Consider the following 25,323-nt stretch of genomic DNA (forward strand, 5'->3'; position numbering starts at 1 on the left):
CACGATAAGAAATATCTTCCTCCGCAGCCTCTGTAGCAACTGTACCCATGCTTTTTTCATGTGTAAGTTGTAATGACTGGACCTCACTGAAAGCATTAATGAAAGCGGCGAATTGTACTGCGCACGTGCTGCCTGTGCAGTCGCATGCGTTCTGCCTCTGAACCCCTTCGTTCAGAGGACAGGAAATGCCGGTTTTCCCCACATGCACTGTGCATGCTGAAAACCGGCATTTTATCCGGCCAGATGCGTAAGTACCCCGACCGTACTAGCGCATTTGGAAGGGAATTATTGGGCCAACATTTTACATGTCAATAAAATAAAAAATTTAACACTTGCACGACTTGTCCCCTCGCATCTGCGACTGAGGGTCCAAGGAGGTGCATTGCGCAAGAGGTCATCATCGCACGTATCCTCACACTGTTCCCTTTGGGGAACTGTATGAAGTGGTGGAAGGATTTATGGCCGTGATTAACGCTCATTCCGTGACCGTAACCATCTTTGAACCAGCCATTAGGGTGGTTAGTCCTATGGCGGGAGGGTTTTACGGGCTCCCACAACCCATCTGAGGGGGGGGGGGGGGACCACCAACACCCACGGACGCAAGTATCCCGCTGGATGTCCACCCAGAATTTAAAGTTGGAGCTCCGACTCCACTTGCCGGGACTGTCTGGAGTGGGGTTCAAAACCCTACTCCTGGCCCAACGGCAGGGATGCTTACTGCTACGCAAAAGGCCCACTCCGCACAAAAGGTGACACCCATACGTTTCCTGCGCCTTTTCCCTCCCCGTGACTGGAGCCCTATGCTGCCATTTCACGTAGCTAATCGGATTGGGCGTTTGTCATAGCGGTAGGATCCCCGCCGCTGGGCCAGATCAGGGTAGGGTTTCGAACCCCGCTCCAGACAGTCCCGGCAAGTGGAGTCGGAGCTCCGGCTCTAAATTCTGGGTTGACATCCAATGGGATATTTGCGTCCGTGGGTGTGGGTGGCCCCCCCTCCTTGTATAGCTTGTGGGAGCCCGTAAAACCCTCCCGCCATAGGACTAACCGCCCTAATGGCTGGTTCAAAGATGGTTACGGTCACGGAATGAGCGTTAATCACGGCCATAAATCCTTCCACCACTTCATACAGTTCCCCAAAGGGAACAGTGTGAAGACACGTATGACGACGACATTGCTAAATAAATAAATGGAATTAAAAAAATTCTTTTAGGGTTTTTAAAAGTCTTTAAATTGCTTTAATTCTCTTTAAAACTACTTCAGATTACTCAAAATAATGTAAACATTTAAAAAAGTTTATAAAAGTTACCAAAATCTTCAAAAAACTTCCAAAAACCTATTTAAACTGCTGCTTTGCATGTAAAAAAGCAAAGCAGCTTGACAGAAACATTGGGGGCGTGTCCAGTGAAACTGAGACCTCAAGGGGCGTGTCTCACTTACACTGCACGCTCCTGGGTCCGCGCTGGCTGCACTCCTGGGCGGCGTGACGTCATACGCTGCCCGGGAATGTGCTTTCAATTTCTCCAAGTTCAGGCGTCCCAGAAGCTGATCGGCAGGAGCGCGGGGTAAGTGCAAATATGGGGCTTGCACGCGCTGCAAGCCCCGTTCTGGAATTTCTGGCCCATTAGGAAAACTGCTACGTCAGGTTTTCCTAACTGGTTTTGGGGGGGGGGGGGGGGGGGGGGCAGGGATTTGTTTTCTGCAATTTCACATTAATGCTATAACTCAGCACATAAAAATTACATTTGGATGGAGGGTGGATCAAAGCTGTATTAATCTGCAGCACGCCATGAATGAGTTTACCCATCTGTGCAAGATGTGCGTCTGGCAGTTATTGACAAGTACGCTCATCGATTACCAGTCCCTTCTTGCTTGTGAATATGGCAACCTAACTATTCAATTGGCTGAGAAACAGGCCTTGGGAGACATTTTTCTTCAAACATGCTCCCACCTTCAACACGGATTATCAGAGCAGGAACATAAAAGAACCAAGTAAACTGTCTTAAGCTTTAAAAAAATAAAACTTCAAATAGATAGAACACTAAACCTATTTTTTTAAGTTGTGAAAGGAGAAAACTTAAAGTAAAAAAAGAAAGGAAGATAAGAAAAAAAGACTACAGGATAAGAAGAATTAAAGCATTTAATTTATTTAGATAATAAAATGGTGTTAATATTAAGGGTTAATATTATTGTAATTCAGCATTTCCTGTTGTTTGATTAACTTCATTAGAGTAATACCAGTGCTATTTCCAGTGTCACAGAATGTAAACTAAAAGCTTACATTAAGTTGGCCCGCAAAGACAAGAGTTTTACTGGACCTACTGGCAGTAAAAGAGTTAAACACCATGGAGCTGATATTCCATTGGCCCTGCTCCATCGGCAGCAGTGTGGCTGTGCGAGATTTACGTATACAAACTCAGAGGGACACTATCCTATCCAAAAACATCGAGAAGGGCCAGCACCAGGCATACCTAAAAATGAGGTGCCAACCTGGGGAAGCTGCAACACAGGACTACATGCATGCGAAACAGCAGAAGCCGCATGCTATATGCAGAGCTAAGCAATCCCACAATCACCGGATCAGATCAAAGCCCTGCAGTCCTGCCACATCCAGTCATGAATGCTGGTGGACAATTAAACAACTAACGGGAAGAGGAGGCTCCAGGAATATCCCCATCCTCAATGATGGCAGAGCCCAGCACACGAGTGCCAAAGACAAGGCTGAAGCATTTGCTACCATCTTCAGCCAGAAGTGCCGAGTGGATGATCCATATCGGCCTCCTCCTGAGGTCCCTACCATCACAGAAGCCAGTCTTCAGCTAATTCGATTCACTCCACGTGATATCAAGAAACTGCAAGCGCACTGGATACAGCAAAGGCTATGGGCCCTGACAACATCTCGGCTATCATGCTGAAGACTTGTGCTCCAGAACTGGCTGCGCCTCTAGCCAAGCTGTTCCAGTACAGCTACAACACCGCCATCTACCTGACAATGTGGAAAACTGCCCAGGTATGTCCCATTCACAAAAAGCAGGACAAGTCCAATCCGGTCAATTACCACCCCATCAGTCTACTCTCAATCATCAGCAAAGTGATGGAAGGTGTCGTCAAGTGCTATCAAGTGGCACCTAATCACCAATAACCTGCTCACTGATGCTCAGTTTCGGCTCTGCCAAGACCACTCGGCTCCAGACCTCATTACAGCCTTGGTCCAAAAATGGACAAAAGAGCTGAGGCGAGAGTGACTGCCCTTGACATCAAGGAGCCCCAGTAAAACTGAAGTCAATGGGAAAACTCTCCACTGTCTGGAGTCATACTAGCACAGAAGAAGGTGGTTGTGGTTGTTGGAAGTCAATCATCTCAGCCCCTGGACATCGCTGCAGGAGTTCCTCAGGGCAGTGTCCTAAGCCCAACCATCTTCAGCTGCTTCATCAATGACCTTCCCTCGATCACAAGGTCAGAAGTGGGGATGGTCACAGATGATGGCACAGTATTCAGTTCCATTCGCAACTCCTCAGATAACAAAGCAGTCCATGTCCGCATGCAGCAAGACCTGGAAGACATTCAGGCTTGGGCTGTTAAGTAGCAAATAACATTCGTGCCACACAAGTGCTAGGCACTGACATTTCCAACAAGCGAGAGTCTAACCACCGCCCCCTTGACATTCAATAGCATTACCACTGCCAAATCCCCCACCATCAACGTCCTGGGGGCGTCACCATTGACCAGAAACTTAACTGGACCATCCACATAAATACTGTGGCTACAAGAGCAGGTCAGAGGCTAGGTATTCTGTGGCGAGTGTCTCACCTCCTGACTCAGTACCACCATCTACAAGGTACAAATCAGTGTGATGGAATACTTTCCACTTGCCTGAATGAGTGCAGCTCCAACACCACTCAAGAAGTTCGACACCATCCAGGACATAGCAGCCCACTTGATTGGACCCCCATCCACTACCTTAAACATTCACTACCTCCACCACCAGCGCACCATGGCTGCAGTGTGTACCATCTACAAGGCTTCTTCGGCAGCATCTCCCAAAAAACCTGTGACCTCTACCACCTAGAAGGACAAGGGCGGCAGGCGCATGGGAACATCATCACCTGCAAGTTCCCCTCCAAGTTACATACCATCCAGACTTGGAAATATATTGCCGTTCCTTCATCGTCGTTGGGTCAAAATCCTGGAACTCCCTCCCCAATAGCACTGTGGGAGTACCTTCACCACAAGGACTGCAGCGGTTCAAGAAGGCGGTTCACCACCACCTTCTCGAGGGCAATTAGGGATGAGCAAGAAATGCTGGCCTTGCCAGTGATGCCCACATCCCAGGAACAAATTTAAAAAATATATATTGGGTGGGGCTGGGGGAATGTGTGGAGATGGAGGAATGAGGCTTTCATGCATTTTTCAGTTCTCTTGCCTTCTCTTAACTTCTTGACCATCGTTTTTCTCAGTCCGCAGCCAGTGGTTTGCTTGGAGGAGTGAAGAACATTTTCCATTAATCTCGAGCTAAATTCCAGAGGTGCACTTTTATCCACTGCCTTTAAGTACCCATCTTGAAACTGCTTTCACACTCGTACTGAGTGCCAGTATTAACATAAAATACATGCAATATAGTAAAGATGTATCATATTAAACATGATTTTGCTGCACTGAATCAATTTTATTTCTACTGTATGTAAACTCCAGTGTAAACATGCACAGCTGCAAACTATAGCTGATGGAAAGAGAGCTCTGTGAATCTGTACTAGGACATATAGGAGCTGTGAATAGTCTATTTTAACAGCTCTGGACCTTTTGCCTTGGACTCCAATATCTCCAAGATGGCAGATGTAAAAATCCACACCAACACAGATAAAACTACAAGCAACCGAGTAAAATAATCTTGCGCTGGCTTCTACAATTCTTAACCAAAATAAATTATTTATATAGTGCTTTAATGTAAAGGGACAGCTCAAAGTGCTTCACAAACAGATATAAGGAAACAAACAGGAGAGCAAAATTTAATGCAGCCCAGGATCCACGTGGCAAAATTATGGCCATTAGTGTTTAAGGAGGGTGGAAGGCAGATGCTGGAAGGCCACTAAGGAGATAGTTAAAGTAGTCAAGTCTGGAGCTGATAGAAAGGCAAGTATAAGGGTTACAGCAGCAATGGGGTTGAAGTAGAGGTGGAGGCAGATAATGTTGTGTAGGTTGAAATGGTCTTGATGATGGATTGGATGTGGGGTTAAAGCTCAGCTCCGAATTGAACAAGATGTTGCGATCAAAAGTGGTCTGGCGAGAGTGGCTGGGAGCAGTTTGTGGTGGGGGCCAAAATAATTGCTTCAGTCTTCCAAACATTGAGCAGAAGGTAGTTTTGGTTCATCAAAGATTTGATGTCAGAGAAATAGTATGACAGTAAGGAGGCAGTCGATGGGTCAAGAGCAGCGATAGCGAGATAAAGCTGAGTATCATCAGCATATATGTGAAAGCTGAGTATATATGTGAAAGCTGAGTATATATGTGAAAGCTGAGTATATATGTGAAAGCTGAGTATATGTGAAAGCTGAGTATCATCAGTATATATGTGAAAGCTGAGTATCATCAGCATATATGTGAAAGCTGAGTATATGTGAAAGCTGAGTATATATGTGAAAGCTGAGTATATGTGAAAGCTGAGTATCATCAGCATATATGTGAAAGCTGAGTATATATGTGAAAGCGGAGTATATATGTGAAAGCGGAGTATATATGTGAAAGCTGAGTATATATGTGAAAGCTGAGTATATATGTGAAAGCTGAGTATATATGTGAAAGCTGAGTATATATGTGAAAGCTGAGTATATATGTGAAAGCTGAGTATATATGTGAAAGCTGAGTATATATGTGAAAGCTGAGTATATGTGAAAGCTGAGTATCATCAGCATATATGTGAAAGCTGAGTATATATGTGAAAGCGGAGTACATATGTGAAAGCGGAGTACATATGTGAAAGCGGAGTACATATGCGAAAGCGGAGTACATATGCGAAAGCGGAGTACATATGCGAAAGCGGATTATATATGCGAAAGCTGAGTATGTATGCGAAAGCTGAGTATGTATGCGAAAGCTGAGTATGTATGCGAAAGCTGAGTATGTATGCGAAAGCTGAGTATGTATGCGAAAGCTGAGTATGTATGCGAAAGCTGAGTATGTATGCGAAAGCTGAGTATATATGCGAAAGCGGAGTATATGTGAAAGCTGAGTATATATGTGAAAGCTGAGTATATGTGAAAGCTGAGTATATGTGAAAGCGGAGTATGTATGTGAAAGCGGAGTATGTATGTGAAAGCGGAGTATGTATGTGAAAGCGGAGTATGTATGTGAAAGCTGAGTATGTATGTGAAAGCTGAGTATGTATGTGAAAGCTGAGTATGTATGTGAAAGCTGAGTATATATGTGAAAGCGGAGTATATATGTGAAAGCGGAGTATATATGTGAAAGCGGAGTATGTATGTGAAAGCTGAGTATGTATGTGAAAGCTGAGTATGTATGTGAAAGCTGAGTATGTATGTGAAAGCTGAGTATGTATGTGAAAGCTGAGTATGTATGTGAAAGCTGAGTATGTATGTGAAAGCTGAGTATATATGTGAAAGCGGAGTATATATGTGAAAGCGGAGTATATATGTGAAAGCGGAGTATATATGTGAAAGCGGAGTATATATGTGAAAGCGGAGTATATATGTGAAAGCGGAGTATATATGTGAAAGCGGAGTATATATGTGAAAGCGGAGTATATATGTGAAAGCTGAGTATGTATGTGAAAGCTGAATATGTATGTGAAAGCTGAGTATATATGTGAAAGCTGAGTATATATGTGAAAGCTGAGTATGTATGTGAAAGCTGAGTATGTATGTGAAAGCTGAGTATGTATGTGAAAGCTGAGTATGTATGTGAAAGCTGAGTATGTATGTGAAAGCTGAGTATATATGTGAAAGCTGAGTATGTATGTGAAAGCTGAGTGTGTATGTGAAAGCTGTGTATATATGTGAAAGCTGAGTATATATGTGAAAGCTGAGTATGTATGTGAAAGCTGAGTATATATGTGAAAGCTGAGTATATATGTGAAAGCTGAGTATATATGTGAAAGCTGAGTATATATGTGAAAGCTGAGTATATATGTGAAAGCTGAGTATATATGTGAAAGCTGAGTATATATGTGAAAGCTGAGTATATATGTGAAAGCTGAGTATGTATGTGAAAGCTGAGTATGTATGTGAAAGCTGAGTATGTATGTGAAAGCTGAGTATGTATGTGAAAGCTGAGTATATATGTGAAAGCTGAGTATATATGTGAAAGCTGAGTATATATGTGAAAGCTGAGTATATATGTGAAAGCTGAGTATGTATGTGAAAGCTGAGTATATATGTGAAAGCTGAGTATATATGTGAAAGCTGAGTATATGTGAAAGCTGAGTATATATGTGAAAGCTGAGTATGTATGTGAAAGCTGAGTATGTATGTGAAAGCTGAGTATATATGTGAAAGCTGAGTATATATGTGAAAGCTGAGTATATATGTGAAAGCTGAGTATGTATGTGAAAGCTGAGTATGTATGTGAAAGCTGAGTATATATGTGAAAGCAGAGTATATATGTGAAAGCTGAGTATATGTGAAAGCGGAGTATATATGTGAAAGCGGAGTATATATGTGAAAGCGGAGTATATATGTGAAAGCTGAGTATATATGTGAAAGCTGAGTATATATGTGAAAGCTGAGTATATATGTGAAAGCTGAATATGTATGTGAAAGCTGAGTATATATGTGAAAGCTGAGTATATATGTGAAAGCTGAGTATATATGTGAAAGCTGAGTATATATGTGAAAGCTGAGTATATATGTGAAAGCTGAGTATGTATGTGAAAGCTGAGTATGTATGTGAAAGCTGAGTATGTATGTGAAAGCTGAGTATGTATGTGAAAGCGGAGTATATATGTGAAAGCTGAGTATATATGTGAAAGCTGAGTATATATGTGAAAGCTGAGTATATATGTGAAAGCGGAGTATATATGTGAAAGCGGAGTATATATGTGAAAGCAGAGTATATATGTGAAAGCTGAGTATATATGTGAAAGCTGAGTATATATGTGAAAGCGGAGTATATGTGAAAGCTGAGTATATATGTGAAAGCTGAGTATGTATGTGAAAGCTGAATATGTATGTGAAAGCTGAGTATATATGTGAAAGCTGAGTATATATGTGAAAGCTGAGTATGTATGTGAAAGCTGAGTATGTATGTGAAAGCTGAGTATGTATGTGAAAGCTGAGTATGTATGTGAAAGCTGAGTATGTATGTGAAAGCTGAGTATGTATGTGAAAGCTGAGTATATATGTGAAAGCTGAGTATATATGTGAAAGCTGAGTATGTATGTGAAAGCTGAGTGTGTATGTGAAAGCTGAGTATATATGTGAAAGCTGAGTATATATGTGAAAGCTGAGTATGTATGTGAAAGCTGAGTATGTATGTGAAAGCTGAGTATATATGTGAAAGCTGAGTATATATGTGAAAGCTGAGTATATATGTGAAAGCTGAGTATATATGTGAAAGCGGAGTATATGTGAAAGCGGAGTATATATGTGAAAGCTGAGTATATATGTGAAAGCTGAGTATGTATGTGAAAGCTGAGTATGTATGTGAAAGCTGAGTATGTATGTGAAAGCTGAGTATGTATGTGAAAGCTGAGTATGTATGTGAAAGCTGAGTATGTATGTGAAAGCTGAGTATATATGTGAAAGCTGAGTATATATGTGAAAGCTGAGTATGTATGTGAAAGCTGAGTGTGTATGTGAAAGCTGAGTATATATGTGAAAGCTGAGTATATATGTGAAAGCTGAGTATGTATGTGAAAGCTGAGTATGTATGTGAAAGCTGAGTATATATGTGAAAGCTGAGTATATATGTGAAAGCTGAGTATATATGTGAAAGCTGAGTATATATGTGAAAGCGGAGTATATGTGAAAGCGGAGTATATATGTGAAAGCTGAGTTTATATGTGAAAGCGGAGTATGTATGTGAAAGCGGAGTATATATGTGAAAGCGGAGTATATATGTGAAAGCGGAGTATATATGTGAAAGCGGAGTATATATGTGAAAGCGGAGTATATATGTGAAAGCGGAGTATATATGTGAAAGCGGAGTATATATGTGAAAGCGGAGTATATATGTGAAAGCGGAGTATATATGTGAAAGCGGAGTATATATGTGAAAGCGGAGTATATATGTGAAAGCTGAGTATATATGTGAAAGCTGAGTATATATGTGAAAGCGGAGTATATATGTGAAAGCGGAGTATATATGTGAAAGCGGAGTATATATGTGAAAGCTGAGTATATATGTGAAAGCGGAGTATATATGTGAAAGCGGAGTATATATGTGAAAGCGGAGTATATATGTGAAAGCGGAGTATATATGTGAAAGCGGAGTATATATGTGAAAGCGGAGTATATATGTGAAAGCGGAGTATATATGTGAAAGCGGAGTATATATGTGAAAGCGGAGTATATATGTGAAAGCTGAGTATATATGTGAAAGCGGAGTATATATGTGAAAGCGGAGTATATATGTGAAAGCGGAGTATATATGTGAAAGCGGAGTATATATGTGAAAGCTGAGTATATATGTGAAAGCTGAGTATATATTGTGAAAGCTGAGTATGTATGTGAAAGCTGAGTATATATGTGAAAGCTGAGTATATATGTGAAAGCGGAGTATATATGTGAAAGCTGAGTATATATTGTGAAAGCTGAGTATGTATGTGAAAGCTGAGTATATATGTGAAAGCGGAGTATATATGTGAAAGATGAGTATATATGTGAAAGCGGAGTATATATGTGAAAGCTGAGCATGTATATGTGAAAGCGGAGTATATATGTGAAAGCTGAGCATGTATGTGTGAAAGCTGATCCTATGTTCGCAGATGTTACCAAGGGCAGCATGTAGATATGCAAGAGGTGGCGGCCAAGGATGGATCCTTGGGGGGACCCCAGAGGTGACGACGCAGAATGGGAAGAGAAGCCATTGCTAGAGATGCTCTGGCTGCATTGGAATAGTTAGGTATGGAACTATGCAAGAGCAATCCCCAAAAGCTAGATGACAGAAGAGAGGCATTGGAGGAGGATGGCATGGCCAATGATATTGAATAGTGCAGAAAAACAAGGATGAGAAGGGGTAATGCACCACAATCACAGTCAGTGGAGTTTGTTTCTGACTTTGGCTTAGGGCCGTTTCAGTGCTATGAGAAAGGTAGAAGCAGACTATAGGGATTTGAACAGGGAGTTATGGAATAGGTGGGGATAGGGATGGACCTGGGAGACAATGATACATTCGACGACAGTAGAGTGGGATGTGAGCTTGGAAATCGGGCAGTAGCTGGTAAGTGAAAGGGAGGGGGTGATGACAGCAGTTTTGAAAAGGTGAGGGACAGTGCCTCAGGAAAGGAAATCACTGATGGATGTCAGCTAGAATGGGGACCAGGGAAGGAGAGTTGCATGGGTCGGAGTTGAGTAAGTAGGAGGTTGAGGAAAGAGGTGGATGATCTCATGGATGAAATGAGCTTGGAGAGGGCAAGGAGGATGGGGAGAAACCTCAAAATGATGACGGTTCAGGACCAGGCTGGGTCGGAGGCTGGGGAGAGGTTGGAGCTGAGGGCAAGAAGAAACAGTGGAGGCAGCTGCATGGATGGTCTTGATCTTAAAGACAATGGCTCCTGGTGTTTGATGTGAAGGTGAAGGGGCAGGGAAGAGGGGGTTGTTAATCCTGGAAAAAAGGGGCCTGGGTTTCTCTGCCCTCGAGGATGATACTGGATAGTAGGATGATCTGACTATCTTGGAGACAAATACCACGCAGAAACAGAAAGATACAACTTACCACTGAATTGATTAATCGCCACCTCAGGAGACGTCAAGTAATACTGATCACAAAGCATTTTTGCACTTTCACAGGCATCTGCAAATCCACCAGACATAGGAACATGTTACTGTCCACTTGATTAACTCTTAAAATCAGAATTACACTCACCAAATATACACTATATATTGTTATAACCCCTTTGTATTATTAAAGCAACTTCAACCTTTTGAGCACTGAAGCTTTAAAATACACATTCAGCAATACATTTCTCTTGGAGGAATAGGGTCACATTTTTGGACTGAACAGATTACTGTGTGATAAGAGTTGGGTTATTTTTGTTCCTTCATACATTTGCCAAAAGTTCAACATTAGAAAATAATTTCTTACATACAACAAACAGAATGGCTGGAATTTTGGAGGCGGGTCAGCAGTTAAAAGCGTGGAAATTGACAGCGCGTCGGGAAACCACCATCATCCTGTCGACTTCCGTATTTAACTCAGGCATGCTTCAAGGCGTGCCACAGACCCGCTCGGGAGAGGCAGGCGACCTCATTGAGGTACTTAACTGCTCATTTACAGACACTTAACTGCCTTTTTAACCTCAGATTTTGGCTTTAACTTGTTGCGCACGGGATTCATGCATCTCGGCAACCTCACCTGTGAAGATGAGGCGGAAGCTCAGCGGCCATTGTGCGAATTCATTAAGTGATAGCTTGAAAAAACACAAATACTCACATATTACACCTGCTTCATTGCCTAAGGGAAAGGTTCTTGTTGATACCATTTTGTGCAGAGATTTAGCTTTCAGCAGTTTGCAGGTCAGTTAATAATCAATAATCTTGTGGTAAAGGGGCCTTTAGGGACAAAGTAACCATAATATGATTGAATTTTACATTAAGTTTGAGTGTGATGTAGTCCAATCTAAAACTAAGGTCTTCAATCTAAACAGAGGAAACTACAAGGGTATGAGGGACAAGTTGGCCATGGTAGATTGGGAGACTACACTAAAAGGTATGAAGGTGGACATACAATGGCTAACATTCAAGGAAATAATGCATAATTTGCAACAAACATATATTCCTCTAGGGCATAAAAACCCAAAAGGAAAAGTGATCCAACCATGGTTAACAAAAGAAATTAAAGCTAGTATTAAGTCAAAGGAGGAAGCTTATAAAGTTGCCAGAAAAAGCAGTCAGCCTGAGGATTGGGATCTTCTTAGAAATCAGCAAAGGGGGACCAAGAAATTGATAAAGGGAAAATGGAATATGAGCACAAACTAGCGAAAAATATAAAAAATGATTGTAAAAGCTTCTATAGGTATGTGAAAAGGAAAAGACTGGTGAAGGGAAATGTAGGTCCTTTACAGTCAGAGACGGGATAATTTATAATGGGGAATGAGGAAATGGCAGGGAAATTAAATAAATACTTTGTTTCTGTCTTCACGGAGGAAGACACAAAAAAGCAGTGCTTCAGGAGGCTCAAACTATCGCGCCAAGTCGTCGCAGACATTTGTAGCTTGCTGGAATAAGACCAGCTGTCCAGAGGACCTGAGGGACGTGCCTTACCAGTGGCTGTCAAAGACACCACCGCCCTCAACTTCTTCGCCTCAGGCTCCTTCCAGGGATCTGCAGCAGATATTTGCAGGATCTCACAGTCAGCCACCCACAGATGCATCACCTAGGTGACCAATGCCATGTTTCACGTCAGCCAATTATGTAAACTTTGCCACTGATGAAACCAGTGTTACTGAGCAGGTGATCGGCTTTGCAGCTCTGGCTGGCTTCCCACAGGTGCAGGGCGTCATCGACTGCACACGTGGGCATCAAGGCACCCTCACTTCACCCGAGTGTTTGTGGACCGCAAGGGCTTCCACTCCCTCAATGTGCAGCTTGTTGGCAACCATAAAAAGATCATGCATGTGTGTGCCAGATTCCCTGGCAGCTGTCATGACTCTTTCGTGCTGCACCAGTCTATCCTCCCTTAGCTCTTCGCACCTCCAAACAAATTTACTGGCTGGCTGCTCGGAGACAAGGGCTATCCAATGAAGGAGTGGCTGATGACACCCTTGAGGAGGCCAAGCAATGAGGCCTAGGAACGTTATAATGACAGCCACATGTCGACCAGATGTGTCATAGAGCAAGCAATTGTCATGATGAAGCAGCGCTTCAGATGCCTTGACAGATCTGGAGGAGCCCTTCAGTACGCACCAGCCAGGTTCTCCAGGATCATCATTGTATGCTGTGCGCTACACAACATAGCACAGCAGCGAGAATTGGAGCTGAAGGAGGAGCACGGTGCAGAGCGCACAGCCTCTTAAGAGGAAGAGGAGGAACAGGTGGTACACGAGGAGGAGGAACAGGTGGTACACGAGGAGGAGGAGGAACAGGTGGTACACGAGGAGGAGGAACCTGAGGTGGAGATTGCTGCTCGGGATGGCTTCATATTGGCCAGATTTACTTAACTTGCACTAGTGCACCCACATGGCTCCCAGATGCTGTACTAACTTCCACCTACCACCACCCCCCCCACCCACACTACCAAGCCATTCCTGTCACCCACACCCCCATGCTCGAGGTTAAGTAATGTCTCACCATTTACTCCAAGTGGCAAAGCCACTTCCCAGGTAGCTGGCAAAAATGGACAAGACGGGAAAGTTGTGCAAAGAAATAAATGTATGTGCGTCATAAATATAACAAACATAACATTAACACTTTTTCATACACCCATGTGCATCCAGGATTGTTTTTTTTTGTTTCCACATGCTTCTACAAGGTGCAACCCCCGTGACTTCAGCAGAGGTAGAGGCAGGCTGCTCACTTCCCTGTTGCAACTGCTTTGACACTTTTGGCAAACGTCCTCTGCGTTTTGGAGCCTGCCAAAGACTGCTCTTCCTGCAACTGTGCAGGAGCAGACATGGCATTGGGATCCAAGGCAGCATGTGGGGCTGACTGAGGGGGAGGCACTGGGGGAGAAGTGGGAGCACTTTGAGAAGAGCCCCCACTTCCATGTCGCCTCTCACCATCATCCTTCTCGTGGGCCACCCGCACTTATGTGCTAGCAAGGAGTTGGAGAGCACCTTGCTAGCAGGTAAGTGTGGCGATGAATGCTCAAGTCTACTTTAGTATCCCTCCTCGAGAGGAGGTCAATTGTTCAAAGCAAGCATATTCTCGTTGGACTGGCATATTTGTTGCTCCATGCAGGTGGCCATCCTTTCCATGGAACAGCACATTGTCGTCATCACCTGCGAGATGGTGGTGCTCATGTTGGAGATGGACTCCTCCATTCTCTGTACAGTCGCACATATCGCAGCTGCAAAAGCCCCCCCCACCTCCCCGAGGTTCAGCATCTGCATGCAGCTCAGCAGAGCTTGGTGCATCCTGTGCCCTCCGGCGAGGAGTCTCCACTGCTGTCCCTGTATCCACCATCAGCTCTTGCTCACTTGTGATATGTGAGACACCAGGAGACAACACTACTCTCTCTCTCAGGACCCACCGAGGTGTGCATATCTGCGCTAGTGCTGGGTGCACATGGGTCTGCTGGCGGTGCTCCCCAAGAGACTGGAGCTTCCTCAGAGGAGTCATCCTCCTCCTCTGGCTGGACAGTGGCAGGGGCACTTGATGGACCTGTGGGAGAGTAAAGAGATAAATTAGATGTCTTATGATAAGAATGTGTAATGTTACCATTATGCACATGATGACATTTCACTGGCTGCTGACATCAGTCACCATGAGTGACTGTTGTATGCCATGTGGCTGTATGAAATGTAATTCTGTCACTAGGTTGCTGGGAGGTCCCCTTCTCTCCTTCTCCCACCGCCAGCAGCTCTGCAACGCCAGAGATTTCTAGCACCTCCTCCTCTGCTGGAGTCAATTGAGTGAATATTGGAGGGCCACCTCCAGTTCTCTGCCTCTCCCTGTTGTTCTGGGCTCTCTTCTCCTGCAAGGAGGGAAAGAGAACTTTGAGTGAGAGTGATGGAATGAGTGTAAGGAATGGATGGGCTACATCTGTAGAGGGTGATATGAGAGAGTGGTGTGACATTGCCAAATGGCCTCCTTCTGTGGGGTTACTTCCTACGATTGCATTAGGATGAGGGCGAGTGTCAGTGGTGGTTAGTCAGATGAGGATGGGAGTAGGTGCACAGACAGAGGGGGATGGGTGCACCTGCAAGGTAGGTTGGTGTGAGGAATGATGTGCAGGAGTAGGCTTGGGAAGGCAGAGTGATGGGGGTGGGGTGACATGCACATCAGAATGTAGGTGAATGTGGCATTGCCCTCACCTTTCCTGACCTCATGAGATCATTGAATCTTTTGCAGCACTAGATCTAGGTCCTCCTCACCACATCCCTGCTGCTGACCTCCTCTGCGATCTCTAGCCATGCCCTCTTCGTGTGTCTGGCTGGTCTTTTGCGGCCAACCGCAGGGAAGAGGACCTGCCTGCGTGCTCCGACTCCCTGGACTAGCACTTCCGGGAAGGCATCAGGGAATCTTGGTGCCACCTTCTGTCTGTGTGTCTCCATGACCCACAGAAATCTCAATATTATGCAGCAATTTGTAGCTCTTCCAAATACCTTGATCTCTCCTACAGCAACCTTCAAATGAGGTGTGTGCAAGGCTGCTTTAAATATCAGCGCTGAAAACAAGTCATCAGTGACGTCATCAGACCCACTCCATTTAATTGGGCTGGGAATCCCGCATGACTGTTTCAATTGATGCAATTGAGTTAAACGCGCAGTGCAGAACGTGCTGTTGAAAACTTTAGGATGGCGACCCGTTACGTGGCCCGCACGCACCTGCCCCAACGCTCAAGTAAAGATTCTGGCCAATGACTTTGGGCAACTTTTCTGGAACTACATGTACAATATAACAGAAGACAAGGCCTGTATCAGAGATAAAACTAACAGGAGTGACAATGTGTCGACTCAATCTAACAGTGGTTTAATTCTGGCAATCTGAATGAGATGCAAAGTGTGTTAAATCTGAATGGAACATTGCAAAATATCAAATCTAGTCAGGAAGGAGACCACAGCTATTCCATTCAGAAGGTCACTAGGCAGTGGTTTTATTTGAAACATCCTGAAAATATGTGGTTCGATTTTAACTGAGCCGTGAGGCAGGCTTTGAGGCGTGCGGCGGGGGTTAAAATTGCTAAAACTGGCTGGCGGGCGGGCCCCCCCCTGGTTCCCAACCCCTTTTAACCTAGGCGTGCCTGATGCTCCCGAATCAGTCCCGCCTCCAACAGGCAGAACTGGTCTTTAAGGCCCTTAATCAGCAATAATTGGCCTTTATAATGCCATTTTAACAGGCCCTTGCATTTTTAACCCTTTTCCCACATAAAACACGCCTGGTGGGGATCACGCCAGTGAAACCTGGTGTGAGCACTATTGGCTTGCTGACTATCAGCTGCAGGTCAACCAGTAAAGAGGAGATTTGATCAGTCATCATTTGCAGGTGGCAGGACTTTGTTGTTTCAGGCCTGGGGCAACTTTTACCAGGCTTAACCACACCTGTGGAAGGTTGGAGCCTCACACACATCTCCAGTGTGAACTCCTGGGAAACCCCTCTCGCCACCCTCACTCAGCGCTTCCTCAGCGGAGGCATATGCCAGAAGCATGGGAGCCATTTTTCTCCTTCCCTTCTTGGCATTAGAGGAGCTCGAGCACCAGGCGTGGCAGCAGCAGCACCAGGAACAACAGCAGCACCAGCAACAGCAGCAAGAGTGACAGGCTGCTGCTCACCCACTTGAGGCAGCACAGGCCAGTGCATGGAAGCCCGTCGGTGCAGGAGATACCCCCCAAACAGGGTCTACAGACACAGGGTCAGCTACCTCAACATGACTGACCAGCAGTGGCAAAGGCGGCTCCGACTTTCGCGACAGGTAGTGACTGACATCTGCACAATGATACAGCAAGACCTGCTGCCCAGAGGACCAGGTGGACACTTCTTACCAGTGGCCATCAAAGTCACCACCGCACTCAATTTTTTTGCCTCAGGCTCATTCCAGGGATCATCAGCAGACATCAGCGGCATCTCCCAGTCGGCTGCACACGCTTGCATCACGCAGGTAACCGATGCCCTCTTTGCCCTCGCACACAATCACATCCATTTCACCAGGGATCGTGCAAATGTGATGGCGCGAGCAGTTGGATTAGCTCATCTGGCAGACTTTCCAAGGGTGCAGGGCGTCATTGACTGCACACATGTGGCCCTTAGGGCACCATTTCGCAATCCAGGTATTTTTGTCAACCGCAAGGGCTTCCACTCCCTTAACGTTCAGCTGGTGTGTGACCACAAGGAGGAGATTTTGCATGTTTGTGCCAAGTACCCTAGCAGTTGCCATGACTCCTTCATACTGCGCCAGTCTAGTGTGCCTCCGCTATTCAGGCCGCCAGACCAACTTAACGGATGGCTACTTAGAGACAAGGGCTATCCCGAGGACTTAGCTAATGGCGCCGTTGAGGAGGCCAGCCAACGAAGCTGAGGAGCGCTACAACTCCAGCCACATTTCCACCAGATCCATAATCGAGCAAACCATCAGCTTGCTGAAGATGCGCTTCAGATGCCTGGATAGATCAGGTGGAGCTCTACAGTACTCAGCAGCCAGGGTCTCCAGAATCGTCGTGGATTGCTGTGCACTCCACAACATGGCACAGCGTCATGGCTTGCAGATTCCCGAGGATCAAGTGGCTCCTCACATACCCTCCTCAGATGATGATGATGAGGAGGAGGAGGGCGAAAACGAGCATCCTGCAGAGGCCCATCAACCAGCGGCAGCATTACGCGAGAACATTGCTGGCCGGGATGCAAGGAACACACTCATCCTGGCCAGATTTGGTTAGCCTAGTAAATCAAACTCTTTTGCCTCGCAGCTTCTTACCCGAGCATCGAAAATGGCCAAACCCTGTGGATTCCTAGCTATTTGACCAGCATCCTGACAACTGCAAGTAATCCTAAGCCCTCAATGTGAAAGCCCCATTCGCGAAATGACACACGCCAGAACTGCAACAGTTGCCATCAGAATTTTTATGCACAAGAACCAACTGATGGCATTTTTACAATATACACATTTCACCCAAGTGACTACCCTTGTAACTGCTTGTGCTTTATTTTCCTCTTACACGTGCTCCTACGTAGTGGTTCCACTGTGGCTTCAGCAGATGTGGAGCCCCTTGCTCACTTTCCTGTTGCTCCGGTCTCGACACCTTTGGCGGGCGTCCTCTGGGGTGGCAAGTCTGAGGGCTCGTAAGCAGTCTGCTGCTCCTGCGGCTGTGCAGGGGTTGAGACATCTATTTCACTTGGGTGTGGACTCTGGCGGGGCTCTGCAGTGGCATGGAAGTGTGAGCGCTTGGAGAGGAACCCCCACTTCCTTGAGGCCTGCCACCAACCTCCCACTCATGGGTCAGCTCCCCCTCCGCGCCTGCAAGTAGCTTGAGAGCACCTTGCTGCATATCAGGGGGGCCATGGGGACCCGTATCTGCAATACTCAGAAGGACTTCCATGAAGGTCTGGTTTCTCTGTTTAATAGATGCCCATCGCTCCTCAAGAGATGTCATTCTATTCTGAACACTCACCATGTTTTCCATACCCTGGCGACTAACCTCCTCCATGGCCGTAGCCATCCTCTCCTCTACCGTAGCCAGCCTTACCAAGGAGGCAGCAATCATTTCCACGTAGGTAGCCATCCTTTCCGTGTTGATGCGTTCATGCGCCACTGACTCCACAAAGGCTCTGCTCATGTTCACTATGGACTCCTCCATTCGCTCCACACTCGCAGCGACCCTGGAGACAAAACCTGCCAGAGACTCCTGCATCTGTGCATGGAGTTCCATCACCTCTGATCTTACGGATGGACCCAAAGGCAGAGGGTCGACATGCAGCTGAGCCGAGCTGGCAGAGTCCTGCGCCCTCCGACTAGGACTCTCCACTGCTGTCCCTGTCTCCACAATCTGCTGATGCTCACTTGTGAGCTGTGATACACCAGGTGACAACACTACTCTATGTCCCGAAGGTCCCCCCGAGGCGAGAGTGTCTGCGCTGGTGCTGGGTGCGCTTATTTCTGCTGACGCTGCGCCCTCAGAGGTTGCAGATTCCTCTGAGGAGTCTGGAATCTCAGGCTCTTCCTCCTGCACAGTGGGGACGGGGGCTCTCGATGGTCCTGTGGGGGTGTCAAGGGAAAAAAGTTAGAGATGCGATGCCAAGGTTACATGCACATTGCATTTTGCAGGTGATCATAAGTCCATATGATGTAGCTTCAGAATCATTATCAGCAACTCATGCAATGTCAATGAGATGGGAAACTATTCCGTCACCAGCTTGCGGGAATGCACCTGTCTGTCCTTCCCCAACTTCCGCATCTGTATCAGCCCCAACAATCTCCAGGATGGCTTCCTCCCATGGGGTGAGCTGGGCTAATGAGGGTGGCCCTCCTCCTGTCCTGGCTTGCTCTCTCCTGTTGTGTGCTCACTTCTCCTGCAATGAGGGAGACAAGTGGAGGTTGAGTGAGAATGAAGGAGTGAGTGTAGAGATTGCATAGCATAGATACTTAGAAGGAGACAAAGATGGAGTGAGGTTGCAAGACCAAGGGCCCTCCCTGTGTATTGTCAGTTGTGTTCAAAGCATCAGAGTGATAGGGATTTAGAGGGCTGCATGGTGGAATAGTTATGTGATTGTGAGCATAGAGAGGGAATGGGTAAGGGTGCATGGATGTGAGTGTCAAGTGGGATGTGGAGGAAGAGATTGCTAAAGCTGAGTGCTGGTGAGGAAAGGCAATGGGGATCAGATTGGGGGTGATGTAAACTTCATACTTACTTTTCCAGTGCGATGAAGGTCATGGAATCTTTTCCTGCCCGGCATCCAGGTGCGCCGTGTGAGCCCCAAGGAGTTGACTTCCCCAGCCACCTGTAGCCACACAGCCTTGGTCTGACTGGGAGGCCTCTTCCTCCCTGAAGAAGGGAACAGGACCTCCCTGTGGGCCCTAGCCCCATCCAACAATGCCTGCAGTGATGCCTCATCAAATTTAGGTGCAGTTCTTGCCCTCCCGCTGGCCATTGTTCCTGCAGGCTCCTGTGCCATCATAAGGGGAAAGCTTGGAAACCTGCAGAGGAAGCAAGGCTTGCTGTGGACCTTAAATGCAGCAGCAATGATGACGTCATCGGAGGGGACTTGCAGTCATGAAAAACCCATTTGCAAAGGCTTCCCACACGTTGGAAATCAATTGGCCAATTGAGTTAAAATTGCATCAATCTCACACATCCATTTAGATTTGTGTGGGAATCACGAAATTCGGGGAACCCGACAATTGCCCACACCCGAGTTAAAATCGACCTCATGATATGAAATTGGCCTTCGTAAGTAGCACAAAATAGCCAATAACGAGTAGTTTTACACCATGCCTGATTTTCTTTTTCTACTGCTAAAGACTAATTTCAACCCCACAGTAATCTAGAGATTTGTTTCAAAAAAGTTACCCTTGTTTTCTCCTCCTTCTGGTCCACTGAGACACACACTTCCTTTATCGGACAAGCTGGAACGCGTGACCCCCCCCCCACCAAATGTCTGAGCACCGTGCAACAGAATATCAATGTCCCTCCTCCAAAAGGCGGCACCTGGTTTGTTCTCAACACCGCAAGCACAATGGAGATTTGGAACTTTGTGGAGGCAATCAAACCTACATTTTGTTGCTGTGTGCCAGTTTTTGAAATGCTCCAGAATTTAGAAAGAAAATAAACTGGAAGCATTTTCCTGCCATTTAACTGGAATGACAGATTCCTCTTTAAAAAAAATTAAGCATTCTACTGAGAGTGGCACATTTTCACAATGTCATACCAGTTGCTTCAATAAACAGCATGTTGAATGAATATTATATTTTCATATGGTTGATCGTTTTAGTGATGTGGTATAGATAATCTGATGCTGGAACATTTCAGTAACTGGATTTCATGCAATGAAACCTACCTTCCACCACTTCTACCACAACGCAGTTAGGGTCAATGCCACCTATGTGTTTGGGATGGGCTGGATTACTTCGGCCATCAAAAACAAGGGCTGGTATATGATAATAATAAAAGGAACAAAAAATCATCTTAAGTGGCTTTGTTGTCTTACATAGGAAGAAATTCTTATTCAGAACAGAGGTTTTAAATAATCAGCACCTTTATTCAGCTCTAAATTTCACTAGGGTAAAGCTATGACAGGCCCATAATTTAAATTACTGACAGTATCTATTCAATTTTATTCAACTACAGGTATTGTAAAGCGTGTCCCAGATTTCCACTAACTGATTTCACTCCTAAATAGCGTAGCCATGGAGGAGGTGTGGACTGGTGCTTCTTGGGGTGCAGATCCCCCATCGGTACACAGCCGCACCTCTGGGGTCTACACACCTTTCTCCGCCACATTCCCGGTCGCAGAAGCCTTCTCCTCTTTGCCAGATTTTCCATGATTCCCTCTCGCTCTGTTATTCAGCTGCAACCATTTACACCTCCTGTGGGCCCATCTTTTGTTTCTTTACTTGTTCCCCCCTCTTTTGCCTTGCATCATCATCCCTTTGGTCATTTAATCACTCCTGCCCTCCACCACATCACAAACCTTTCACTTTGTTCTTTCCTCTCCGCACCCCCCACCCCCACTTCCCTGGCTCTGTACTTGCTTAAAAACTGTTAGGGCAGGATTTTCATTCAGGAGTCGGGTTGGAGGCGGGACTGCAACTTTCGGGGTTGTAGTGCCGCATCCATCAAGATGCGGCCAATCCACGCGATTTTAACTTGATTAACCTTTTGAGCCCGCCCATTTTTGACAAATGAAATATCAGCGTTTCACAGCTGCTTGAAGCTGTGAAACACTGACAGTCTTACTTCTAACATGAGTCCTTCTCCACAGACTCAGTTAGAAATCTCTCCTGCACAGAAAGCTGCAGGCTGTCACTTGACAGTTCGCAGCCATTCTGCTTTCTGTGCCGGTGCGAGGAGGGACTCCCCGAACCTAAAGGAAGGAAGGCTGAAAAGGTAATTTACACTTCTTTAATCACTTTAGACACACCAAACACACTTACCTTTGCACTCATGCACCTATCACTCACCTGAACACGGACATCTCGACCCCTCCAAGCCCTTAAACCCGACGGCCCGCCTCCTCTAACTTGGCGTGGTTGGGAGCCGTCGGGAATCCCACAGTTGAAGCTTCAAAATGGGGATTAGGCTAAAAGCTGCTTGTTAACTACCTGTTAACAGGCAGTTAATTGGCACTAATCCCTTCCCGCCTCGGGGAGGTGGGTCCCAGTGCGGGGCGGGTACCCGCCTCCTTTGAAACTGGCATGGAGGCGGGATGGGGGTCGCACCCCCGATTTTGGGAATTTAACCCCCCGCACGCCTCCAATCCCGACTCCACGGCACACTGAAAATCGAGCCCTTAATCTCTAATCTCTTCCAGTTCTGATAAAAGCTCATCATCCTGAAATGTTAACTCTTTCTCTCTCCACAGATGCTGCTTGACCTGCCGAGTGTTTTCCAGCATTTTCTGTTTTTATTTCAGATTTCCAGCATCCGCAGTATTTTGCTTTTGTACCAACCCTTTTAGTTGTTTTGACATAGCAACAACAGATGGCATACTGCTAGTTAAAACACAATTATGGTAAGCTGCCTGTGTTCACTGAAGTTCTCTAAGGCTTTCCACTCATACTTACTGTGCTGGTTGATGAGCATGCGGATAGAGATTCGGCTCAAATAGAATCGGTCTAAGAAGTACTGCACATTCTGATTAGTTACGGGATCCACCCCAAATGCCTCCTTATACTCTATGACTCCCTGGGCCATAGTTGGGACCACATCATTGTGCCGATTTCGAATGTTGATGAGTGTATCTGAGAAGCTAAAATACACCGTACTAATAAATCATCGATCTGTAGTAATTTATATCACTTGAAATAGCGCCACTTAACTGATGCTGAGAATAACCAAGCCAGGAAGCCTACAATGTCACATTACCATGCTTATTGGGTTCTTTATATCACTAGTTGAGCTCCTGCAGCATTGCACATGGGGAGTCAAGACCAATGGCAGTATTCAGGTCAAGCAGGGTTATAGGTCAGAGGTACAACTGGACCCAGGCAGGGGTCGGAGGAGAACGATTAAGGTGAAGGCAGGAGGATGCAAGTGGGAGAAAGAGAGGAGGTGGGGGGGGGGGGGGGGGGGGGGGGGGGAGGTGTGAGGAAGAGGACTTGGGTGCATGGACAAGGGTGAGAGAGAAGAGGACTATGGAGGACGTACGAGAGGAGGAAGAACAGATGGGGATGTGCTATAGGAACAGGGAGGAGGATGATGATGATGATAGAGAAGAGGAGGGATGAGAGGGGCCAGGAGAAGGGAGTTTTGAATCTTTCATTATTTTTAAACTTTCCATTCAGTATATTATTAAAGAAGGTGATGGACAATATATTTTGGTCAACCACTAAGTGCTTTTGAGTGGAGCTGCATGCTGACTCACTATTCTACTATGCTGTACCAGTAATTGCTTTTTGGAAGTAACATTATGGCCTAGAAATTGGCCTGAGGTGCCAAGTTCGCTTGTGCGCTGGAATTTGCGCTGCGATCGCCGCAAATTCAGTTGAAGTGCCCCTAGAGGGAGACGGGGCGCGGCTCCGCTCGCGAGTGCCGGCAAACGAGCCCGGCACCAAGGAGAAGTGCCGGGCTCTCGGGGAAACAGCCGGCAATGCCGTGGGGGGGGGGGGGGCAGTTAGGAGGCCGGGGACGGAGGTGCTGGCAGGCGGCCACCCCGCACCTCCACTTTAACTTGCGTTGCTGCCGGCACAGTAAGGCCCCGTGAACCGGGCGCGGGTAGCGAACGGCGCAACTGCGGCGTTTGCTACCAAATATCGCGAACAGGGCGCAAAAGTGGCGCTGCGCACACCGATGACGTCATCGGTGGCGGCGCAGCGCAAATGGCTAACGCCACCATTAGCGCCCCTGCTGAATATCGCGGGAGGCGCAGCCAGTGACGCTACAGCCACTGATTGCCTCTTTAGGCACTAAGAGGTGGCGTTACTCACCCAATTTTTCCCCCTATGTGTTTTAACACTGTAAAGGCCCATCACAGCATCACCTGTAAGTGTAAATAGTTCTGCAAGTAAATGCTGACACTTATAACATGGATTGTGCCATAGATATACAGGAAACTTTGTGCTATCCGGAGGTGAGCTATCCGGCAATCTGGAGCCACCGGCAAAAATCAGCCGCCGTTTTTTATTCTTTTTGTTTGTTTTTTTTGCTTTGTTTGAACAGTCAAGCTGTGCAAGGTCTGTAGCTATAGCAACAGCTTCAGCTACAGAGCTTTAGGGCCACACCCGAGTGTTTAGAAGCTGTTGCTAAGCAACAGTGTTTGTTGTCAAATATGGCGATAAGAATCTCCGTATCTCTCAACATTAACTCTGGAGAGTACGGCACTTTTTAGGCAACGGCAGCAGCTCGGTCCCGTGGGTGCCGGATAGCACAAAGTTTCCTGTATTGAGATAGGAGCTTTCAATGTATTTGAAAAATGTTGCAACCCACTGAACATTTACATATATTTATATAATAACTAATAAGTCAGAGGCTGCATGTTCCAAAAAGAACAATTATTTTTAAAACAACATAACAGAGGACAGTTTGCTGACTCACTACTACCCAGCTATGACAATATCTTCTGCTATATACTCATAAAATAAAATGTTATTCGAAGCACAAGCACATTTCTACAATCAGATTGGGATTTTAAAAAGTATACTAAAAGTATGATGCAACTTACTCTGACAATACTCTGTAATTATCAGGACTTTTATCCAAGAACTCCAGAATGTCAGTTAGACTTTGCACGTACCTAAACAGAAACAAACAAAAAAAACATATGGAAGAAAAACAGTGTAATTTCTAAAACACAAAAAATGTAATACCTGCAGTGAATGGTGCATTAAAAAAGGTTTGATATACCCGTGAAATTTTAGTAATTCCTGCTTGGAATACTGTTTTTCAAACTCTTCATAGTTACAGAGCAGTGTCCAATTTCTAGTCCAGATCAGAAGCAGAATGCAAGTATAATTATTGGGGCAGAAATTGAGATCTCTATTACTGCATACTCTCAGAGTATGTCGTCGTAATCCATTTCAAAGGCTATTTGCCCAACAACTGCCCACACAACTCTTACAGCTGGTAAAAGCAGGCATAGGGCCTGCTTTCATCAGCCTAAGGGTATATATAAGGCTTAAATAAAACATTTAAAAATCCAAAATTATGCACATACACTTTAAATTAGTTTATGCAAATATTGGTCTGAATTAAGATGTCTAAAATTATTTATCAAAAAAATTACATTTTTATTGAGGTTGGTGCAATGAAGGGACTTATGAATAAAATTACAATTCAGTACATTCATAATCATTAGAATGCTGTAAATTGTATAATTATTTGGGGATTCCATTGTCTATCATTAGGGG

General features: G+C 45.6%; 1 protein-coding gene across 1 annotated transcript in view; it reads right to left on the minus strand.

Annotated features, from left to right (window-relative positions):
* LOC147117375 (pyruvate dehydrogenase (acetyl-transferring) kinase isozyme 2, mitochondrial-like) overlaps window positions 1–25,323 on the minus strand; it is a 114,067-nt gene that overhangs the window by 81,827 nt on the left and 6,917 nt on the right. Inside the window, exons 2-5 of the mRNA XM_085989360.1 lie at window positions 24,639–24,760; window positions 22,543–22,727; window positions 20,817–20,906; window positions 10,885–10,962 (exon numbers count right to left, since the gene is read on the minus strand). Of these exons, the coding sequence (XP_085845486.1) occupies window positions 10,885–10,962; window positions 20,817–20,906; window positions 22,543–22,727; window positions 24,639–24,760 (475 nt within the window). The remainder of the gene's footprint in view (window positions 1–10,884; window positions 10,963–20,816; window positions 20,907–22,542; window positions 22,728–24,638; window positions 24,761–25,323) is intronic.

Source organism: Somniosus microcephalus, chromosome 5, assembly GCF_052327205.1.
Source record: "Somniosus microcephalus isolate GS21.2 chromosome 5, FLI_Smic_1.0, whole genome shotgun sequence".
Lineage (NCBI taxonomy): Eukaryota > Metazoa > Chordata > Chondrichthyes > Squaliformes > Somniosidae > Somniosus > Somniosus microcephalus.